The 13,666-nt window shown below is 38.6% G+C and overlaps 1 protein-coding gene across 1 annotated transcript; it reads right to left on the reverse strand.

Moving 5' to 3' along the window:
* Positions 1-279: 279 nt before the first annotated feature.
* On the reverse strand, positions 280-10,989 carry lgi2a (leucine-rich repeat LGI family, member 2a). The gene is made up of 8 exons (XM_017712548.2): positions 10,665-10,989; positions 10,351-10,422; positions 7,638-7,709; positions 6,242-6,313; positions 6,082-6,153; positions 5,268-5,437; positions 4,446-4,610; positions 280-3,399 (listed from the first exon to the last, which is right to left on the reverse strand). Exons 1-8 carry the CDS (start codon positions 10,844-10,846, stop codon positions 2,582-2,584), a joined length of 1,623 nt encoding a protein of 540 aa, XP_017568037.1. The 5' UTR covers positions 10,847-10,989; the 3' UTR covers positions 280-2,581.
* Positions 10,990-13,666: the final 2,677 nt, after the last annotated feature.

A 13,666-nucleotide genomic window follows, 5' to 3' on the forward strand; every position in this document is an offset into this window, starting at 1 on the left:
GATGAAGGCATTGAAGCTATGGACTGGCCCGCCTGTTCCCCAGACCTGAATCCGAATGAACACATCTGGGACATCATGTCTCACTCCATCCACCAACGCCACGTTGCACCACAGACTGTCCAGGAGTTGGCGGATGCTTTAGTCCAGGTCTGGGAGGAGATCCCTCAGGAGACCATCCGCCACCTCATCAGGAGCATGCTGAGGTGTTGTAGGGAGGTCATACAGGCACGTGGAGGCCACACACAATACTGAGCCTCATTTTGACTTGTTTTAAGGACATTACATCAAAGTTGGATCAGCCTGTAGTGTGTTTTTCCACTTTAATTTTGTGTGTGACTCCAAATCCAGGCCTCCATTGGTTAATAAATTTGATTTCCATTGATGATTTTTGTGTGATTTTGAAAGCAATATAGCAAAGTGGACCATATTCAGTTCTGACATGAAATCAGTAAATCATTGTGTATTGTTTTTTAATAAACAGGTCAAACATCGAGAAAAGAATGTAATTATTATTATGAACATAAATAAAGTGTTTGCTTATTATTTTGACACATATTCTGCATGTCACTATGAAAAAGTAATTCCACGTTTTTCCACTGTAGCGACCGCATTTCAATTAAATAAATTCCTCTCTACAGTAAGTTATTTAGGAAGAACTCATTAATGCTGTCCTCTTTGGGACAGACATGGTGCTATAACCAATTTGGAGCTGCATCTGACTGTGAACAATGTACATTTTTCAGTAAAACAGAGGTTCACAGTCTCAGTCATGAGGATGGTTAAATGTTGTATGTTGTAACAATGGCATTGTAAGATTTCTACCATTCACCACTACTAGAAGTAAGGTCAGTCCAAGGTCAGGCATAGTTACAATGATCATGAGTTTACGTAAAGATCTAAATACAAAATTGAATGAGTGTGAACAATGGAAAATTTTTGTACATTCAATGAATATTTACACAACACTGCTCAAACGATGCACCCCAAACATGTAGATTAAAAACTATTTTTCCCCAATATTTCAAAGATGGCTGTAAGGATCTGCAGTCACTTTCTCTTGAAACCATTTCAAGGGGTTATAGGCACAGATTCTATAAGTAGGTCTGAAGTGTTATTGCATCTGCATAGTGTACCATGCTGCAAAAACAGTAAGTTTATGAGAAATCTATGAGATATTGAAATCTTTTTTAATTAACAGTGACCTTCTAGATACTATATTTAGGTAAAATAGTATCCAGAAACGTCTCCAGAAGAATTTCAACAAACAAAACATAATAAAAGACAGGCATTAAACTGTCCAGGTCTTTAGAATGAAAGCACAGCAATAGCTCATGCTCCAGTATTAAGGTAGAATGTTCTTTGCACTAAAACTCAACACACTCATAAGGCAATGTAAACTAAAGGCATGATGCAACAAACCTAGTTTGAGTTTTGTATGTACTACAGTACTGAGAAAAAGTCAGAAAGCATGCTTCATTTAATATATTTCCAGTCAAAATAGCCATTATGTACATGTTAGTTGTTTTTCAGGAGACTTTACTGATAAAAGTAAATAGACAAAAAGAGAATAATTTGCAAGTCAAACAAAAGAAGCTTGTGTTCTCAGAACAACAGACTGACAACCCCCCCAGACCTCAACATAAACATCAGAAAATGCAACCAGCCTCTGAGACTGAACTTGGAGGTGTGGGAAAATATCCCTGCAGACATCTTTGAAAAGCTGAAAGCATGTAATACAGACAGTGTGGGCATACGCCATACTGGAAAAAATATATGTTTTAGACGTTGAATATATGTTTTCTGTCTTTTCTCCTGACATTGAAAAATTAATTAATTGTACTTGGCTGTTTTGACTGAAACTAAGTAAAAGAAGGATGGCCTTTGACTTTGGACAGTACTGTATGTAGTTGTAGAGCAAACAGGTCCTACATTCAGCAAAGAATTGTAAAAATATTGTAAGGATATGTAAACGTAATGAACTATCACAAATACGGTGGTATTTAATTGTATAGAATTTGACTGCATTTCATCAGTCACCTGAACGTTGCAAGTTAACACCAGAAGTTTTTCAGCATGCCTGCAATAAATTATTTGTTTATTTATTTATTTTTGCAACTCTATCATGCATGGTGCCACAGCATGATTGCTGCATAAATGCCAAGTCCTTCAAGATATTGCTAGTTTTATATATGCGAGTGATTTGGGTATAGCTCCACCTAGCACTATGTGTCCCCAATGAATGTACTCATTTCATGGGCTGAAGAACATCTCAGCTAAAGGTGTACCAAATAAACAAATCAATCAGTAAATCAATAAATAAAAACATGAACAGACAAATGGCAAGCAACATTCTAAATAAATGTAGAGCTTTATACAAACGCATGAACTACTATGTACCATACCATGAAATTACATTACATACCTGATAAAGCTTCTTGAACGTCATTTCCAACCAACCTTCTCCACATCCAACATTCCCATATACCCTCCCCAAGCAAATAGTAAGGTTTTGAATGGAAGACATTGTTGGATGCTGAAATTCTTCCAGATGGCCTTTTGGACCCTGTGTCCATGTAGGATCTCACAGGCTCAGATCGATAATGATGTGCTCAAATATCTGCGTGCTACCCTTGAAGCTGGAAGCGAAGATGAAGTCCCGGCGGTCTGTAGAGACCACGGTAAAAGAGCGTGGGGCTTGGATGTACACTTCCTTAAAACGCTCAAAAGTCTTCTTCTCCGCATCCCACAGGTAGATCTGTGAGAAGGTGTAGTCACTACCTAAAGCCAGATAATACCGATCTTTGAAGGTGAATGGTTGAAGGATCATGGAACCTCTTGAAGGAAGGGCCTGAACCTCAGAGAAATGCTTGGCAGTCCAGTGAAGAACTTTAGAGTCACCAATGTATCGTGTCATAGCCAGGTAAATTTCCTCCTTAATCCAGAAAGCCTTGACAGCCACTACGTCCTCCATATTGGGGATTTCACCTTGTAAGACAAACTTCTGTACACTCTTGCTCCACTGGTAAATTACTGGGACTTGAGATCGACTGGCCAGGATGAGGTGAGCCTTGCCATCCAAGTCCACAAACTCTGCATCGGTATCACGGTACCATTCATGCAGGGACTGGTAGGAATAGAAGCCCTTGTCATTCCACTTATAGAGGGTTGAAAGACCAGCCTTAGAGCTATCGGCTATAACAAAGAACCAATCATCACCGATCTGGAAGGCTTCAATGTCATTGGGCTTGGAGATCTTAGACACTTCAATGTCCTGAAACTTGGTGAACTTGCTTTGATCTTCATCAAACTTGTAGATGTGAGAACCACCAAAAAGCTGAGCAACAATCACAAACACCTGGTTCTGGATGATCACTGACTTACAGCCAACAATAGACTGACCTGCAATTTGAAAATGAAACAATTCATTTGTGACAGACTTATAAGTGCAGAATGGTTCCTAAACAGAACTTGATTTGGACAGTTTTTTCCTTTATTGAGCCCCAGAATAGTCTGGATAATTGAATATATTGTACACATTGCAATTTTATAGCAATGGAATCACCATTACTTCTAGAATATATTCAAAAACATTGGATTATGATAACAGAGTAACAATAAAAAAAGTGTCACCTTTTTTTGTGAACATGCTGTATGTAGGTAATTTTACTGGTTTCAGTTTGGGATGGGGTTAAAAGACAGTGGTCATATTGTTTTTAGAATGGAGTTATGGAGGTATTGGGCATGTTTTTAGGATAGGATTATGTAGGTTTATTCATCATATTGCTTTTGGGATGGTGTTAAATAAGGTTATTGGTCATATTGTTTCTGGGATGGAGTTGAGTGGGTTTATAGGTCATAATGTTTCTGGGATTGGGTTGATGATGTTATTGGTCATACTGTTTCTGAGACAGGGTTGAATAGGGTTACAGGTTGTACTGTTTTTGAGATATGGTCTGAAAAGGGTTATGATCATATTATTTATTAAGAAGGGGTTGAATAGGGGTATTAGTTGTATTGTTTTTGAGATATGGGCTGAAAAGGATTATTGGTCATATTGTTTATTGGGATGGGGTTGAGTAGAGTCTCTCTGCTTTTGAGCTGTGGTCTGCTGAGAACAATACTGTCAAGATGTTTTGTATTTTGGAAAAGCAGGGTCTTCAGAGCCAAATGCTGAAGATCTGCAGCATTATTCTCCTGCTTCAGTAAAAGTTTGCTACTCATCAATAAATTATCAAGTTGAATCAGGTGTGTTAGAGGTGATAAAACAAACTGTGCTGTGGGGACACGAAGTGTAGACAGAAAAAAAAATTCATTTCAGCTATTGAACTTAATAATTGTAAATTCAATTACATATGCCTTATTCACAAAATATTTTCTATACATTTGTCTGTTTCACCATTTAAATACAGAACAAGAACAACAATTTTAACTAAATTGCTTCCCACCTGTAATGTTGTCATAAGTCCTGAAGTTCATTTCAATGTGGTCCCATTGAAGCACCATGCAGCTCTCTATGTTAGGGGCAGCAATGGCCACATACACATCATTCTTGTGAGAGAATGTGTCCACAGATAGAGACTCAGTGGTCACAGAGTGAAGTGGAATGAAATCTGTTAGGGCAGACAATATTAGCTCAGGGTAGCAGACATTAGTTAAATAAAGCATGCTAATATGCTAAGATAAACATTTTGAATTCTGGCCTAGGAATTCTCAGCACTGCAAAAACAGCTGTAAACAGCTTGTAACTGTAAATTAGTGTATAATTATTTTACAGTCCTGTTAAATACACTGGGTCTGTTTTGTAGATAAGTACAGTAATTACTGCAATTAATGTGGATCATAGGAATAATATATATTTCTGTAGAGTGTGTTATACTTATTCTATTTTTATCCCTTTAATTACTGCTACACGTTGTTATTGTAGAAACAATATAATTTCTTAACCTCGTAGAAACACACTTGTCAACTATATGCAAATAAATAACATAATATTATTATGCTCTTGCAAATGATTACAAGGTCACTGTACTGAGAGCCTAGCAGGGTATCGAAGGCAGCAGCTGAATTACACACAAACATGCACACAAACTGTTTTCCTGCTTCAGTACTCATTATTCAGTTCATCAGTTAATTATCAAGTTGAATCGGGTGTGTTAGAGGTGAGAAAACAGTGCTGTGGGGGGCAGTTAGACACACACACGCACACGCACACGCACACACACACACACACACACACACACACACACACACACACAAAGAGAGACAACCTGTGGAGATGCACTCGTTGTGGAGGCTTGCCATGTCATTGAGCCGCTTGCCCTTCATCTCCTCAGGGCCAGCACAGAGGACATCTGACACAGTGGCATTGGTGTTCTTCAACCACATCATCAGCCACTTAGCACGACAGTCACACTCAAACACATTACCTCTCAGGTCTCTGCAGGTGGACACACCAGGTTAGAGGCCTTTTAGAAGGACTTTAGGTTAGAGGACTTTAAAAGGCTAAAGGTAAGTAATTCATAATAGATATGACTAGAAAAAAGCTTTGAACTGGAACAATCCATCAATTCAGCTGAAAGGAATCAAGGCAGTCAACAACAGTCCACCTATTTATTTTATAGCCAAAGAGCGAGAAGGACCATCACTAGTGAAACTAAAGTGTCTTGAAACACACTTATTCACACTTATTCTGAGGATTAACAATGTTCATCTTGATCAAGAGATGTCAAGGTAAAAGTGTGACAAGGCTTACAGTCTTAAAAAAATAAAGGTTCCTAAATGGTCTTTGGTTTTGATGTATGGTTTTAGGAAAAGCTTTAATTGTTATAGACCGTTTACATTATGTGGATGTTCTTTAAACTTCAAAAGAGGCTCCTCATTCTCATACATCTCACTTACAATGAAGGTTCTGATGGAACTACCCATGGAGAGGTTTCTAAGGGAACCAAAAGGTTTTTTTAAGGACATCACTCCAAAGAAATTGTTTGGCACTAATCATTATGAACTGCACATCTAAACTGCATACAGCACAAGCTCACTTTTATTAAACAGTGAATGAAGCAGACTGAAATGCAGGCTCACAGCTCTATTAGTGAATCCAGATCAATGAAGAGATCTCTTGGCAAGGCTTTGATGTTGTTGTTCGCCAAAGACCTGCAAGAGTACAGATAGACTAGTGCCCAAGAATCAGTTTGATGACATAGCTTATAGGGAATTAAGACGAGCTATGATGTAAACTTACAAATGAGTCAGGTCTCTGAGCCCTCTGAAGGAATATTTTGAAGTTGTCTCAATTTTGTTGTTTTCAATGAACCTAGAAGACGAGGAGCAGACCAATCAATCAAACTGAATCAGTACGTGGGAGGATGATTCAAAGAATGGAGATGAAAAAAAATGCAAGACAGGAGATGGAATACACGATCAGTAACACAATAACGTTTCCCTTTTTATAATTTGATAGGCCTCTTATTATATCAGTTGGAAACAGGGCAATATGAAATAGGAGTGAATCAATACTGACATAGTAGAAGCAAAGATAACAGAAGTGTGTATGGCTCATTCTACTGCATTAGTCGTCAGACCTTAGTTATTTACAGGGATTATGTCATCATCTATTTACACCCAATGTATTTGAGATAATGCATACAAACATAAACAAGAACATGTATAGGATTCTTTCTATTGAGAGGTGACTGTCCCAAACACTAACCCCTAAAGTTCAACTTGTGAAAATAATCTTTACTTCTTTGCATTCTTTTAATGTTGCTTTTAAAAAGATCTTTCATTACTTTAAAGTGAAGCTGAAAGATGTAGTAGTTTTATTATGAACTTACATTTAAAAAGAAAAGTACTATTAATAAATGCTGTCCCACGTTTTAATGTCACTACCGAATTGCAATGAGTTTTAGTCCATAAGCAAAGCCTTATTTTAGCTTCACCCCTGCATTTTAGAGCAGGAAGTGAGACTGCATCCCTGACCATCATTGGCACATGGTGAGCAGTTAGATCCCATTGACTTGTGTTCAGAAGTCTGAAAATCAGTGTGTAACAATAAAAATTGTCACTACCAAAACACTACCAAATATTTTCTGCAATTTAGTAACGGTGTTGTGTTTTAGTGAAAATGATCGTGATTTTATGTGTAAACAACTGTTCAACGTTATGTGTGCTAATCATGTACTGGCTAAGGATTTTGGGTTATGGCTAAAATTGGCTAAAATTGGCACTACTACCAAAACAATTCAACGATTTGATTTTCGGAAGAATGGTGACATAATTGAATGTTAATGATTGGTTCTAATAAAGTAAATATACTGAAGGCATAAGGTTATTCAAAGCAAAAGCATTTTAGTTTAAAGTGTATATGTATGGAGAGTGATAGGAAGTTATTAATATATTAGTTAGGAAAAGTATTGATTACAGGACTGATTACAAAACTAGTTTTGAGATGGTTAAAACAGGGTTTCCTTGAGAAGAGGTTTGGAAACACACTGACAGACATAAAACAATGTATTGTATACTTTACAATTTATTCACATATGTATGTATTCATCAGTTCCTTTTTTTGCATTTTTCACAGTAAAATCCTTCAGATTTAATAAACTGGCTTTACATGACACAAAAGAAATTAAACTTACAAATACTCCAGATGTGGTAGGCCAGCAAATGCATCATCCCTGATTGTAGTAAGTGCGTTTGAGTTAAGCAGTCTGTGAAAGCAAACAGAGGACAATGACTTTGTGTAAAACAATACACAAATCAAACTCAGCAACTTCTGATTATAGCACAAAAGCAAGCTCTTAGACTGAGCAATGTATAACAACAACAACATCCGTTAAACCCCTTGACAGTATCTGTTTTTCAGATGCAGTATTTTTAGCTTGTTTACAGTATATCACAGCAATGACGTCTCCAGTGCCAGCAGAAAGTCAAAGGAGCCACTGTGCTCTATAGAGACACTGTCTTGTTCACTGTGAGACAGTGAGAGTCAGGGGCACCATCAGCTCAACGGAACTGCTATCGCCGTAAACAACAGCAAGTGATAAATCCGCCCTAAAGTGACCCCTTGTCATTGGACATTAATTCAATGGAGCACATGGATGCTTTCAAGGTTGTACAGAGATATCAGAGACAGTGAAATGCACTGCTGTTAAAATTTATGTACAGTGTTAGGTCACAACCTTTCCACCAAAGCCACAAGCTTAAATCTACTTCAACAGTGGCTCCTTTAATGGGTTGACTTCCTTCCATTGACCTTCAGCCCATGACATTAGTATCTGCCAATGACATCTTGGCTGTCCAGGATTAAATGTTTCCTTCACAAGACCAGTAAAAGCTGCACGAGAGCAGTAAAATTAACAATAAAATTTCACACAGTAAATAAACCATCCATGTATGTTTTAAAAGATTTCAGCTCTAGCCCTGTCCACAGTGACTCCTACAGTGCACATAGCACTGCTCCAGTTACCTCAATCCACATAGGCTCAATATTTGAAGAAAACAAAAGATCTAATCAATAAGTAGAACTAGTAATAACATGTTTGCCCTCAAATAACTTAACCAAATAACCATCAGGCTTTCTAATGTTGCTCTGTAGCATTTCTAATGTTCTATAGAAAAATATACACATTTTACAGCACATAACTAAAACACAGCTTTCAAAACACACACAAATCAAATCCATAAACACTACTCATTATCAACTGAACACTAATGCAGTCAATTAAAACAGTTCCACAAAGAGAAACAGTATAAATAGTAATGCAAGTAAAATACTTGTAAGAATTGAAGGAACAAAACCAAAAAAATGTCTAGATCTAAATGGTTAACTTGTATTTATCGATATAAATAAAATATCAAACCAAATCAGTTTGATATCAAACATAGCCGTCCTGAATTAATCAGACAGAAAAAAATAGTGTGGATTTGTTATATCTAAGCATTCAGTCCGTGGTCCAAGTTAAATCAGAGGACTTTTATCTACACCACACACAAAGTCTACTCTGACCAGGCACATTCCCCTGCGTCAGTGCCTTATCTGTGTTTCATTACAGTGAGTTTTACATACTGAATAGCAGAGCTTTCTAGAGGAGAGCAGAAGGCTAACTGTGCTCTGCAGTGAAAAAGAGTTTAGGAACTTCACGATTAGTGTGTATCAAGACATTATTGCTAAACGTTTGATGTTTTCCTTTAGCTAACTGATCAAAAGGTTTGAGGTTTAGGGCAGCAGGTTTTGTAAGTGAGCAACTGAGTTGTAACGGGGCGTTCAGGCCTAAGACTAGTGCTTAATGTGTCATTCGTCGTGTTATGTAATATTCTGTAGCATAGTTTTACATCTCTCAGCCCCATCGGTTTGATAGAAATCACAATTTTAGTATCAATGGGCATCATTCAGCAACTGTGCTTATAAAGGAATTTCTGCTTAAACCCGTTTTACACAGTTTCTGACATTAACCAACGTTTTCATATTTATTCTTTGGTAAAAACAGAATCTACACACACTCAAAAACACAAAGGTGTGAACAATTCTGGCTTTAAGAACCCGTCATGAATCTGATGTAGACTTTTTCTCAAGAACAAAAATGAAAGAAAAACGTAGGCAGATATTGATCAATGAGGCCTAATGTTCTCTCACTACAATACCAACCACACACACAACCACTGCGGTTCCCCTCCAGTGATAGACGCCCTGATTGCTGGCATTCAGCTTCCAAGCAGTAACGTTATCTACCTGGCTTCCAAACACTCTGCCCTCAGAGCAGTCTTAGTGCTCAAAGGCTCCTCCCACCTTCAAGATGCATCATCAGAAGGGGGATTTCCAGAGTTTAAACCAGAATATGTCAATCTAGCCTCTACTGTGGCACCACTGCAGGTATGTTTACAGGTGAAGCAGCCACGGTTAAATCGGTGATTTTGGCCAGGGAGCCCCTTTAATATAAACAGTCCATCATATGTTATTGTTTAAATCAGAATGAACTCGTGGGTAGTGATTGTTGTTTCTTTTTTTTTTTAGAAAGTTTATATTTGAAATAAGTATGAAGCAGCTGTAGCAGTAACAATAATTTGTGGTAATATGTATTTGTTTGCATAACAATTATTTTTCTTCTTATTATTAATAATAATAATAATAATAATAATAGCAATAGTAGTAATAATACTAATACAACAGCCACAATTATTATTATTATTAGTTATTATTGTTCATAATAATAATAATCACCATCATCATCATCATTATTATTGTTGTTGTTGTTTTGTTAAATAATAATAGTTATTTTTGTTAATGTTGTTGTTGTGATTGTTTAAAGCTGAATCCCCTGAGAGGGAGCAGGTGAGGAGTGGTGGTCTTACAGTAGCTGCAGGGAGGGCATGTGGGCGAACATCGCCTCCTTCACCTCAGAGAAGGTTCCGTTCACGATGCTCCTGAAAAGCACACGAGCATCGCTCATGAGTGACATTTACAGTGAAGACATTCACTCATTCACACTGTCTTTACAACTAACAGAGCAGAACAGCTTTCCAGCCCCTCATTGTGGCAGGACCACCGGCCTCTCCCGCATCAGCCCGCGCTGCGCTCTCTGCGGTGACGCTCTCGCACGGAGACGAGCTGAAAAGCCCTCACTGTGGACCTTCTGCTGCTCAGACAGACACGCAGGGGTACTTACAGCGAGCTGACATCGTTGGGGGTGACCCGGGGGACATACGAAGACCCGACGCAGATGATGGACTCCTTGGAACAGCTGCATGATGAAAGGCATTTAAAGACCTTTTTCCCCGAGTGGACGGACGGCATCAACCAGAGCAACATCGCCGACATTACAGCGCACTGTTTGACCGTGGAGACCATCTTTCCTGGCTGGTTTGCATGTGGGAGTCCGGAGAGGAAAGACCTGAGCTCCACCGAGTCCTGCCTGCAGCCCCAACTGCAGCACTGAAGCTCCTGACATCAGCAGTCGAGCCGCAGCTGAAGCTCCTCGCGCTCAGCTTCATTATTTATTAAAGGCGCCCAACACTGACGACTGCTGGTCAAACCGCCTCTGTGAATGAGCTCGACCCTCAGCAGCGCTGCGCTGCCGTCGGTCAGTCAGGACGCTCTGAGGAACAGACACACGTATGAACTATTATTCTAGCGTCATTTTCTGTTTTCTAATTAGTGAAAACGACCGGCCCAAGTCTAACAACACTTACTGTTTCTTGAATATTCCTTAGTTACTGAGGTAAATCCAGTTAAGCTCGGTTAGTCACACAGACTGAAGTCCTTTGCCCAAAATGTTTCCCAGCATTCTTAGCGGGTTTGTTGGTTTCTGTTAATTACCTCTTTCATTTTCTAATTTATAGACAGATTTCTAGTTGTTAAATGTTATTTTATGTCATAGCTTACTCTCGTGTTATAGGAGACGTCTGGATACACTACATGTTGTTAATCTCACCATGATTGTGGTTTGTGTTCAGGTTTTCCAGTTGAGCCTGGAGCCGAGCCCAATTAAAGAATGACTAATATACTTACAGTAAGTGGAGAGTTCAGGTAAAGAGTGACTGTAGCTTTGTGTAAACCTGGTATAATCCATTGTGTGAAAGGGAATAGCTGTAACTGACGCGTATACATTACACAAGAAGGGTTTGATACAAGTCGACCTGACTAATTTAAGAGTAAGCAGAACATTATGAAGGTGGAGCGCTGCCAGCTCAATGGAAACTGTTTACAACCCCAATTCCAATGAAGTTGGGATGTTGTGTAAAACATAAATAAAAACAGAATACGATGATCTGCAAATCCTTTTCAACCTATATTCAATTGAATACACTACAAAGACAAGATATTTAATGTTCAAAAAGATAAACCTTATTGTTTACTGCAAATATTCACGCATTTTAAATTTGATGCCTGCAACATGTTCACCACTGTGTTACATCACCTTTCCTTTTAACAACACTCAATAAGCGTTTGGGAACTGAGGACACTAATTGTTGAAGCTTTGTAGGTGGAATTCTTTCCAATTCTTGCTTGATGTACAACTTCAGCTGCTCAACAGTCCGGGGTCTCCGTTGTTGTATTTTGCGCTTCATAATGCTCCACACATTTTCAATGGGAGACAGGTCTGGACTGCAGGCAGACCAGTCTAGTACCCGCACTCTTTTACTACGAAGCCACGCTGTTGTAACACGTGCAGAATGTGGCTTGGCATTGTCTTGCTGAAATAAGCAGGACGTCCCTGAAAAAGACGTTGCTTGGATGGCAGCATATGTTGCTCCAAAACCTGTATGTACCTTTCAGCATTAATGGTGCCTTCACAGATGTGCACGTTACCCATGCCATGGGAGCTAACACACCCCCACACCATCAGAGATGCTGGCTTTTGAACTTTGCGCTGATAACAAGCCGGACAGTCCTTTTCCTCTTTGGCCCGGAGGACACGACGTCCATGATTTCCCTAGGAAATCCCTAGATTCCTTGCAATTGCACGTTGAGAAACCTTGTTGTTAAACTGTCGGACTATTTGCTAATGCAGTTGTTCACACAGTGGTGAACCTCGCCGCATCCTTGCTTGTGAACGACTGAGCCTTTCAGGGATGCTCCCTTTATACCCAATCATGACACTCACCTTTTTCCAATGAACCTGTTCACCTGTGGAATGCTCCAAACAGGTGTTTTTTTGAGCATTCCTCAACATTCCCAATCTTTTGTTGCCCCTGTCCCAACTTCTTTGGAACGTGTTGCAGGCATCAAATTCAAAATGAGTGAATATTTGCAAAAAACAATAAAAGTTTATCCGTTTGAACATTAAATATCTTGTCTTTGTAGCATATTCAATCGTATATAGGTTAGAAAAGGATTGCAAATCATCGTATTCTGTTTTTATTTATGTTTTACACAACGTCCTAACTTAATTGGAATTTGGGTTGTATATTAAAAGGTGACACTTTATTTTTAATGGTCCTTTTAGATGAAACACACTCAGCAGGCTTTCTGTAACATATAAGGATTGAGATTAGGTTTTGGGTTGTGGTTACAGCTAGGGTAAGGATTAGGATTAGGTTTTGGGTAAGGCTGGGTGAAGTTAGATTTAGTGTAATGGAAGTAACATATTAACAATAAATCTACTTAATTTGAGTAATGAATCTACAGAACATCTACAAGATATTAACTTCAATGTATTCAGATACTGCACTATTTCTACTTCACTCATGTGCTGTTAATGTGTACCTGATAATCTGTTAAGAGCTTGTTAATCATCTACAAAGGGCCACTCCAAATATTCAGTTTCATCTATTTGGACCAACCAGAAGAAGTTGTTGTAGCTTATGTCTGTTAACATACTGCATTTAACCGTTGGATATTAATGCATTACAGAACTTAAAGGTTCTTTAGACACCAAAAGTGTTTATTATATGGCAGTAGTTCTTAATCCTGGTTGTGGAGTAGCACTGCACTTTTTAGAGTTTCTCCTGCTTCCAATACACCTGAGGGGAATCAGGTGTGTTTGAGTGGGAAAACACTACAACATTCTGGGCTGTGCTACTCCAAAATCAGTCTGCCTGAAGAACAGTCAGTGAGGACCACTGCTGGAGACAGACAGCTCCTGCCTGTGTATTCAACAAAAAACAAAATATGAAGTTAAAACAAAATACTTATTTTTATTAGCACTGCAGACTCCACATAAATATA

The sequence above is a fragment of the Pygocentrus nattereri genome, chromosome 2 (genome assembly GCF_015220715.1).
Source record: "Pygocentrus nattereri isolate fPygNat1 chromosome 2, fPygNat1.pri, whole genome shotgun sequence".
In the NCBI taxonomy this organism is placed as follows: domain Eukaryota; kingdom Metazoa; phylum Chordata; class Actinopteri; order Characiformes; family Serrasalmidae; genus Pygocentrus; species Pygocentrus nattereri.

Bases quoted from the DNA above. Each gene is read 5' to 3' on its own strand.
- lgi2a (XM_017712548.2), bottom strand. From the start codon at position 10,846: ATGGTCTCCACGGTCAAACAGTGCGCTGTAATGTCGGCGATGTTGCTC. The intron at 6,314-7,637 runs GTAAGTTTAATT...CTCGTCTTCTAG, and splicing joins CTACCACATCTGGAGTATTT to GTTCATTGAAAACAACAAAA. The intron at 4,611-5,267 runs GTTGTCTCTCTT...CTGCCCTAACAG, and splicing joins CAACGAGTGCATCTCCACAG to ATTTCATTCCACTTCACTCT.